Source organism: Amia ocellicauda, chromosome 6 (genome assembly GCF_036373705.1).
Source record: "Amia ocellicauda isolate fAmiCal2 chromosome 6, fAmiCal2.hap1, whole genome shotgun sequence".
Lineage (NCBI taxonomy): Eukaryota > Metazoa > Chordata > Actinopteri > Amiiformes > Amiidae > Amia > Amia ocellicauda.
In genome coordinates, this window is record NC_089855.1 from 33,481,021 (window position 1) to 33,490,747 (window position 9,727).

Here is a 9,727-nt window from a genome sequence, read left to right on the forward strand (position 1 = left end):
TAATAATAATAATAATGTGTGATTAACAAATAATCAGAAAGAAAGTAAATGAAAAAATCACAGTACACCATATTATACAGCATAATTTCATAACAAAATACTTTAATTTATTAATTTGTTCACAGTTCGTTACATGTTTATTATTTGTATTATTATTATACATAAAATAAATTATAAATAATAATAATGTAACTTTGCGAAAACAAAATCAAATCATTAAGCTGTAGCTGTTTAGAATGTTATCATTAATTAATTGGAAGACGTGGTGTTGTTGCAATTATTATTATTATTATTAGTAGTAGTAGTAGTAGTAGTATTATTATTGTTGTTGTTGCTGTTATTATTATTATTATTATTATTATTATTATTATTATTATTATTATTATTATTATTATTATATTACAAAACTTATTCTGTTGCAACGATGATATATCGAAATGTTCTGGATTGAGGAAAGTCTCCCACCGTGACAGATGTCAAGGCCAATTAAGTGACTCTATGTCCAGGCCTTCTACCCAATAGGGTTTCTCATTAAATACCAATTTATTAAAAAAAAAAAAAACACCCCCTTCACAGTCCTTATCAGTTACACCATCTCTGGGCTCACTCTATTGGTGCCGAGAGAGAGGGGTGGGGGGAAAAGAGGGGTGGGAGAGAGAAACAATACGATTCAACCAAATTATTCCGCTGCTCCGTCACTCCAGCCTCGCTTTATTAGGGGCATCATTTTAATCTTATCTCTTATACCATCTGCAAACTCAGCTCGACAGCACAAGAGGAGGATTTTTTCTCCCTCGTCCCCATCCCCGAGTTGCTTCTATAGGAGTGTTGTGTTTTTTTTTCAGCAGAGAGAAGAAGAAGAGATCTCACTTTCCCCTAGACCTTTATCAGCAAAGCCATCTCTATTGTTTGGGGTCACAAGACGACAGCCACCACTTTGGCAAGATTTTATCTTCAAACAAAACCCAACAACAACCAAAAAAAAAAAGTCAACCGCAGCTTTCCGATTAAAGGAGAAATCTCAATATGATTTAACAATACCAATAATTACTAAGCACATGCAATTCAGACTAATTGACAACAATACACAGATCATAAAAACAACAGCAGTTTGTGCTTCTGTTAAAGCAATACTACCGTTTTAGGCCTTCTTAAATTGAATATAATAATTTTACAGAGACTGGAGAATGGCGATGTCAAGGACTGGATAACATGTGCTATTGTAACAGAACCCCCAAAAAACCCTTGTGTTGGTTTTGATCGCTGCTGGGAATACCCTTACAGAGAAACGTCAAGGATCTACAGTTAATAAACTTTAAAAAAAGACTTTAACAAGGTAAGATTAAATGTGGACATCAGTAGAGTCGTTTTTATTTTATTTTGTATTAATGTATTCATATTATTGTTTATTATTATTTTTATATTTGTACTGGTGTTTAATATGTGTTTCATCGTATCTTGTATTAGTGTTATTACGGTGGCATAATGAGAAATAACTACATAACAGATTAACCTGACAAGCTGAATCGAAAAATATAAGTTTTGTGACCGCCCTTTAATATTATAGAGACAGCTGTCATTTAGTTGGCTTCTTGAGTGCCAGTTGTGATTTTTCTTCCGCCTTTTATGAGTCGTGATCCACAAATATTGATATTGCCTTGTTTCTATCAAAACATCGTTTCTTTGTGTGCGTCTGCCTTTATTATACAGTGCAACAGATTGATCTCCTCCGAGGCTTTTGTATTTTCTCCTCACATTTCCGTGATGAGCTATATGGTGTCAGACAGTGGAAGCCTTGTAGATTTTTTCATCTCTCGTGTGACAGATGGTGCTTTATGAATATGGATTTAGACTTTAGTTTTTAAATGTACTTGCTAAACAAAATAATAATAAAACCAGATTTGATTTGTATATATGAAAGGGTGTCCTGATAATAAAGCAAATATGTTGCTAGACGCACAGACAGTTCAATTAGATGTAAAACAACATACAACACAAGGAAGTCGTGTTTTGATTGATTTGGAAACTGTGGGGCTGGTGAAAGTCAACCGCAAAGAGTCCACAATAATACATACATAATAAAGATTACCATGGCATTTTGTATAAGCATTCGCCTCTGCATTTATTGTAAAAGTATTTTATAAGTTATATATTTTTCTGCAAAATCTTTAGTGAAATCACTTTTGTATCTTTTTCTTTTGAGACGTTTTTGAAATATTATTGTAATGTTATTAAAACATTTAGTTTATTTTTTTAGTTTAATTCTAACTCGGTGTTTCCATTGAATAACACAATGAAATGACATGCCCTGCCTTTAACAAATACTCCTGTTTTGCATTAGGGCAAGTAGTTGTGGTGTCAGTTTAGTGTTTTGTTTGCTGTTTCTTGTACTTAGGTGATCAAATATTTGCTTGCATGTATTGCTAGAAACCACATGTCGATAAATCCTTAAAATGGGAATAATTTAATGTTGTTGTTTTTTTAATATTAATAAACAGACTTCGCAAGAAAGGTGAATGTAAAATAAAACCTATAACCATCTTGGTTATTTAGGGTTCCAAAGGCAAATATATATATATATATATATATATATATATATATATATATATATATATATATATATATATATATATATATATATATATATAGTGTATAATGGGGCACTGATTTTATGAACACTTCAGCCTATTAAAATGCAATGTAAATTACCTCCAGGAGAAAAATAATCTACCTGGCCAACTTTAACTGAATTTAGGCCTGTAGACATCCAACTCCAAGAATATGTTACATTAAATGTTATCTGTAAACTGCAATGTAGTATCTATTGTTATCTGCACTAGTTCTTGTCAGCTACGATTCGAGCCTTTTTTAAATGTTTGTTTTTCTGTTTTTCTTTCAGATTTCCCTTTTTCATCCTAACCCGAAGACAAATCAATAAATACATCAAAACTGAAAATGATGCTGAGCCCTGACCAACCCGACTCTGATCACCCTTGGGCTCAGTCGGACGCGGAATCGGTCCTCAACGACATGAAAGTCGGCTGCGTTTCGGACGAGCCGGGCGACGGGGACGGAAAGACCCGAGCCCTGGCTCCCCAGACCCTCAGCCGGGAGGAGAAGCGCAGGAGGCGGCGAGCGACCGCCAAGTACCGCTCGGCCCACGCCACACGGGAGAGGATCCGGGTGGAGGCTTTCAACGTGGCTTTCGCAGAGCTGAGAAAGTTACTGCCCACCCTGCCCCCTGACAAGAAGCTGTCCAAGATTGAAATCCTAAGGTTGGCCATCTGCTACATCTCTTATCTCAACCATGTGCTGGACGTTTAGAGCTGGAGCGAATTCAAGTTTTCCTTTAAAGAGCTGAATGCGGAGAATGAAGATAGTGGGGGGGGGGAGAAATCAAAAACACTTATTTGCATACAAAAAAAATACAAGCAGGATAAGGTTGGGAAAGCACTGAAAGAGAAACACCAATCTCTGGCCTTTGCTGCTGTTTTAATAGAAGTGTTTTTATTTGGCAAAGCAGTAGAGGGGTTTGCAACCAAATGGGGAGTAAATCTTGCTACTGTTATCGACTCTCACCCTAAATTCTCCACTACTGACAGATGCAGGTGTAACATCCCGGTGCTGGAAAAAAAAAAAACTAAAAATGAACGCTGTAATTTGTTGTTGTAAAGTCTGTCATTTAAAATAGCAAAAACAAGAATGCAATAATTGAGCAGGGGTTGCAAAAAGTGATCTGTGTAGGCAGGTTTGGGGATACATTCTTGGAAGCGTTCAAATTCATCTCCAAATATTTTGTAAAGTTTTTAACCTTGGCTACGAGCTGCCTATGTGGCATGGTTGATTAAAAAGCAACCAAGAGGAAGGAGAAAAGGGGAAAAAAAACATAGCTGCTTCAAATAGTGTGTGCTGATTTCCATGTAAAAGGGGAAAAAACTGAAAATATTTAAGATAAGTGCCACTTCTTTTACGAAACATAAAATTGTGACCTTAATATTTATTTATTGATTGATTGATTGATTTGTTTGTTTATTTAGGCTATAGATTTATATTTTTTTTCTTATTTTTTTACTATGTGTGTCGTTATTTTTATGGTCTGTTGTTTACATTTTAAATGTGTATGTGTACTTATCTCTATTTTAGCCTGTGTTTTTGGAGTACAAAAGTGATATTTTTGCTCTTCTATTGCACTTGTCAGTGGTTTTCTGTTAAAAAGTATTTTGTAAATTGAATTGTATGTCATTTATGTTTTAATTTATTTTATTTTGTTTGTTTGTTTCTGCCTATGGCAACAATAAGCACTTCACTTTGGGTAGATCCCTTAGATAACTTGTTGATATCCACGTCGTTTGAAACATGTAGATTTCTGAAAACGTTTTAAGGGGATGGTTGCTTGGAATTTAATGAAACTCATTAAAGTCATTAATCCAAAAATCGCAATAAACATAAAATAACGTGTCTGTTGTTTAAACACAAATAAAGGCTGGTTAAAATGAGTCTATTTAAAAAAAGAAAACACCAAAACAGCGTTATTTTGCCCCTGGTACAGTTTTATCACAATCTGCACACCATACGGTCTTGTACACTTTTGAATACAATGGTTAAATTCCAGGTTGCCTTTCCTTTGCTGCGACCAAAAATAGGATTATTTCGATTATTTATTTATTTATTTATTTATTTATTTATTTATGTGTGTTTGTTAATTTATGATTGTTTGTTTGTTATTTTGTGTAATTGTTTCTGCTGTGAACCTCTTAAAACAATAACTGATTTTTATAGTGAAAAAATACATATCTGCTATCCAAAGATTTTTGTCTTTTCAGGGTTTTTATCGTGTCTTCGTTGCTTTATAGCACATATTTTGTAGTGAAGTAGCTATAATAAGCTGGTTTCTAATGAACACAGTTTTTCATATCTTAATGGTGAGCTGTTTTGAAATAAATATATAAAATTGATTGGTCTGTTTTGTGTTTAATTTTCAATCGCTTTAATTAGATTTATAGTAACAAATACTATATTCTACTTATTCCAGCTATACATTTAAAACAAAAAACAATTAAAACGACAGTGCGTGATTGTGTGAGATTTAATCTGCCTCTACTGAATTGTCATTTTTAATCTTCATGATTATTTATCCTAACAAAGTTCCCTGAATGCATTTTTAATACGTAAATTAAAGACCGTGTATTCTTAAAATCGGCCATCTCTATTTTATATTATTATTATTAGTCGTTCACAAGTTCGTTTTTAGCAGAGACTTTGTAGACTGTTGCATACTTTAATTAAAAAGTTATGATTTTCCGTTTGTTTTTGATCAGATAGGTTCCATTGAAACGAAATAGAATTTTTAACTTTAGTTTCGGCTTCTCGACTAGCTTTTTTCCAGTTTAATTAAGTTAAGGGAAAGAGGCAAGCTTCGTTTGCTGAAGGATATTCCTGTAAATGCAGAACCTGATTTATATGGTCACTATACAGGAGTGATTTCGGTGTTTTCTGCTCTTCCTCCTTTTGGATGCAACGCGCTTTCCCCAGGGAGGGGGCAGGTGTTGCTCCAGACGAGCCAAGACAACCAAATTACTGGCCGTCTGTCACCTCCCGTGGGAAAAATGAGATGGAAATTCATAAGCAAAGGAAGGCAGCCTATTGCCGACCATAACAGGGGAAATGTTACACCAAAAATAAAGCAACACGTCTCCGTTATTGAATATGTTAAAATAAGAAGTAGTCCTAGAAAGCTCTATGTGGCATATACAACTATAACTAACATATACAATCACACACACACACACACACACACACACACACATATTCAGTGTATATCGTTGTAGCTGATATTAGATTGATGTTCACAAACAACAATAGTAATTAGTAAATCACGATAATCTGTCGTGCCTGCATTCATCAGTCTATACATACACACACATAGTCTAAACACATACATGCTTGCATGCATATATACATGCAAACATGCAAACATAGAAATGGGCTCATACACTATTTGCTTATGGACACGGAATTTCGGTGGCAAACGAGCCATGATTAATTTGGCCTAAAGGGATCGGCAAAGAGTTGTGAAATAAGAGATGCATGGCAGCCATTTATCTAACACAGATTGTGGTGAGGCAACACACAGGGAAACAAACGCTGGCGTAGTGCTTGGCGTGCTGTGCAATTCTCCTGTGTGAGTTAAAGTGCAGTCCCTTGCAAAATACTGTGCTCCGCCACTCTAATGCAGGGTTTCACACATCATCCCTTGCTAAGACTCTACTACTATTACCACTATTACTACTACTACTACTACTACTACTACTACTACTACTACTACTACTAATAATAATAATAATAATAATAATACTCTACTATTACTACGAATAGCATGACTAGATGATGGTAATAATGAATTAGGCTAAAAGTACATATATAAGACAGTACACCGCAAGAACGTATTCTGAGTTTTCAGAAGGGGCTATGTATAAGCTACGCGTTTGTTTCATCCTAAACTCCTCATCACTTTTACAGAGGTTCCCAGCCCTGGTCCCGGAGTCCCCTCTACCCTGCTGGTTTGTGTTCCAGCCGAGCTCTCAATTACTTAATTGGACCCTTAATTTAACTGACTTACATTTCACTTTTTAAATTGTGTAACTGATCAAATGTTGGTTCCTTAATAAAAGTTCCTTATACAATTGTATATATTAAAGCCCTAGCCTACTGTTTAAAATAATTACAAGGAAATTATTTAAATTAAGGATTCAATTAAGTAATTGAGAGCTCGGTTGGAACAAAAACCAGCAGAGTATGGGGTACTCCAGGACCAGGGTTGGGGACCCCTGCTTTAGCCCAATCCAATAGGTACAGGTGTGTACTTTCGAGTGGGCTACTTCTAAGCCTACTTTATAACTATAAGTAGACATGTGCATGTCGTTAATGTAGCCTATACGAAATACAACGTGATTTAGTTCGGATTCAATCAAAATTTTGCGTCGCCTACTAATTTCAAACCTGAACTTTCTTCCACTCTTATATCGAAGTCGTCACTGATTACAAGTTTGTTTTCTATTACCAGGTGCTTCAAAGTTTTGTTTTAATCAGGAACTTATTTATTTTTTTACGCTAAAGGCAATACCTTCTTGATTGATTGATTGATTTGACTGAATAGCCTATATTAGGGTTTACAGTGTACATGCATAGCCCACATAATTTATCTTTGTGAATTTTAGGAGTATATTATGATAAAATAATGATATCCTGGTCCTGGGTGAATGATACAAGGAGTGGGATGTCTCGCTTATTTTATTCTCAGCCGCGACAAGTTAACGTGCCCATCTGCTCCCGTTTTGAGTTGGAAGTGGTTTGAGAACGATTTTAATCATTCAAGGTCTTGGGTATCCAATTGTCATTATGCATCATAGATAACCATTACTTAATTATTCTTTTGCTGTGATGCATCACATTATTATTGCAAAATCAACTTGACATTTTGGAGCTAATTTGAATATATTTTATTTGGTAGAAATTGCGTTCCCCACTTGGGTATAGCGTTGCTTTCTCTAATGTAATGAGAAAACGTTCACAGATAGCCACTTTTGTTTAATTCTCCCGTATTTTGGTCTGTTGTCCCAGTGAGAAAAATAATTATGCCCTGATGAAAAATTCATGAGACGCTGGAAATCAAGTCACGATGACATCGCAAGAAATACAACCCTATGTTACTTGTACATATGTGGTTTAAATCCCAACTGTTGGGGTGGTGGGCTTTTCCGCATTTTTATCTCCTGCCGTTTCATTCCGTTTTTGATACAAGACTCATTTTAAAGTATCATTCTAGTCTGCCAGATTTAATCTATGGCAATACAAATTTACCATTAGATTTGCTATAGATCTTAGGTTGTTCAAGACAGATGCCAAATGAAGAATACCACAAAACAATGAAAATGCTCAAAAGCTACTATATATAACCTAAGTTATTATAATTAATAATACTACAACTAAGAAAACAAGTCAGCATCAACTATATATAAATCTGAACACACTGTATTATGAAAATGCATCCACCTTCTCAAAAGAAGGCGCATTAGCAGAAGGAAAGAGTTACAGCAAATTTTTCCCATCAGAATATTCTCCCATGTTAGAGACCTGAATTGTGTTTCCCACTCATTTTGATCAGACATTGCAGCATTGGTTATTTGATTCCATTCACTACCACCCATTTTTCAGAAAATACAAAGCTGGTTTCAATCTCCTGTCAATCTGATACAATGTCAATGATCAAGGGTGCAAAAACATCAAAAGCTGTTGTTCTTCATTACTGACTTAAAATCAATACTTGATCTGGCTGTGTGTAAGTCAGTTTCATGGTAAGCAACTAGTGGCCAAGTGGCAAATCGCCTCCACTGAATGTTTTGCACAATGCTTGAATTATATGAGACTTATTATGCAGTCAACACAATAGATATGACATCAATGTGCAGATGGTTAGGCTATGGATTACTCCATAAATTCAGAGTTTGTGATAAATTACAAAGAGAGGTAGAAAAAAAATGAAGCATGTCAGGCCTTAAATAAGAAAGGATCTGGATTTCAAAGACTACAAGAAAGTTTTTTGTTGGATGCAATATAAAGTCGATACTGTCGAATGGCCATCTCAATTCCCCTCATTAGAGTTCTTTCCTGTCCCATTCGAATTGGGATCTGGTTGAAGTCTTGCATAGTCGAATTGTACTGAGTAAACCCATTAATTACATGATGCTTGGCTAGTGCAGCATGACAGCAACCCAAGTTTTCATATAGTAGTAGTATCCAAATGTAATCTGTTGCTGCTGAAATTTTGTTGTTCTGCATGGCTGTTTATTTGACAACTGCTTTACCTTTGCACTTGGTTTAAAGCTCAGTTTTTCCAAGGATAGTCCATGGATAGGTGTGTCAACTTCAAAGCAATCACCCACTTCCAGCATTTTTGATGTATGCAATCATTGAAACGCAAACTATCATTACATCCTCTTCATATGTTGCATTCCCAAAAGGCCATTCTCACTATTTATATGTGTTGGACCTATTCTGTGATATTTAAAGGTGACATGTAGTACACTAAATAAAGATTTTACAAGTTACAATTCACCACATTCTCAAAATCAGCAATGCATGAGTTTGTTATGAATTGACCCAATCAATCTGTTTATTTGATAGTTACTGTAATCTTTTTTGCAAGCTTTTTTCAGGTAGGCAGAAAACCACTAAGGGTTTCTACCACTAAGTTTTCTGGTGAAAACTTAGACACCAGACTCTATTGCTCAAAATGATGATTTGTGCTTTATATCTCCTGTAAGGAATCAAAGAATGTAACCTACCCATCATTTAAAATGCCCCAGACCCAAGTGCAGAATAAACCCTAGGGGCACTTGACCTTGTTTCAGCATTGACTTTTCATTTAATCATGTTGCTTCATTGAACAACAAGACAACAGTCTATTCAACATGGGTCAACATTGGGGACAAGTGAATCTGTTTCCACATTTTGTGTGGAAGCTATGCACACCAGCCTATTTCCCAGCATGCCTTGGCAAATTACCATATTTCCTGCCACAGTATTGAAACAAAGCAAATTTGTGACCCGAACAAATCAAAATTTTGACCCACCCATCGCAAATTATGTTGTACCCTGACACGACTTGATTTAAGAATAGTATAAAGTAGTGATGAACTGCATTTCTTCCACTGTGTGTCTGTGTATA

The 9,727-nt window shown here is 35.2% G+C and overlaps 1 protein-coding gene across 1 annotated transcript; it reads left to right on the plus strand.

Annotated features, from left to right (window-relative positions):
- The first annotated feature begins 650 nt into the window (after positions 1–650).
- Positions 651–4,955, plus strand: nhlh2 (nescient helix loop helix 2). Its single transcript, XM_066706979.1, has 2 exons — positions 651–1,336; positions 2,900–4,955. Exon 2 carries the CDS (start codon positions 2,956–2,958, stop codon positions 3,322–3,324), a length of 369 nt encoding a protein of 122 aa, XP_066563076.1. The 5' UTR covers positions 651–1,336; positions 2,900–2,955; the 3' UTR covers positions 3,325–4,955.
- Positions 4,956–9,727: the final 4,772 nt, after the last annotated feature.

Bases quoted from the DNA above. Each gene is read 5' to 3' on its own strand.
- nhlh2 (XM_066706979.1), top strand. From the start codon at position 2,956: ATGATGCTGAGCCCTGACCAACCCGACTCTGATCACCCTTGGGCTCAG.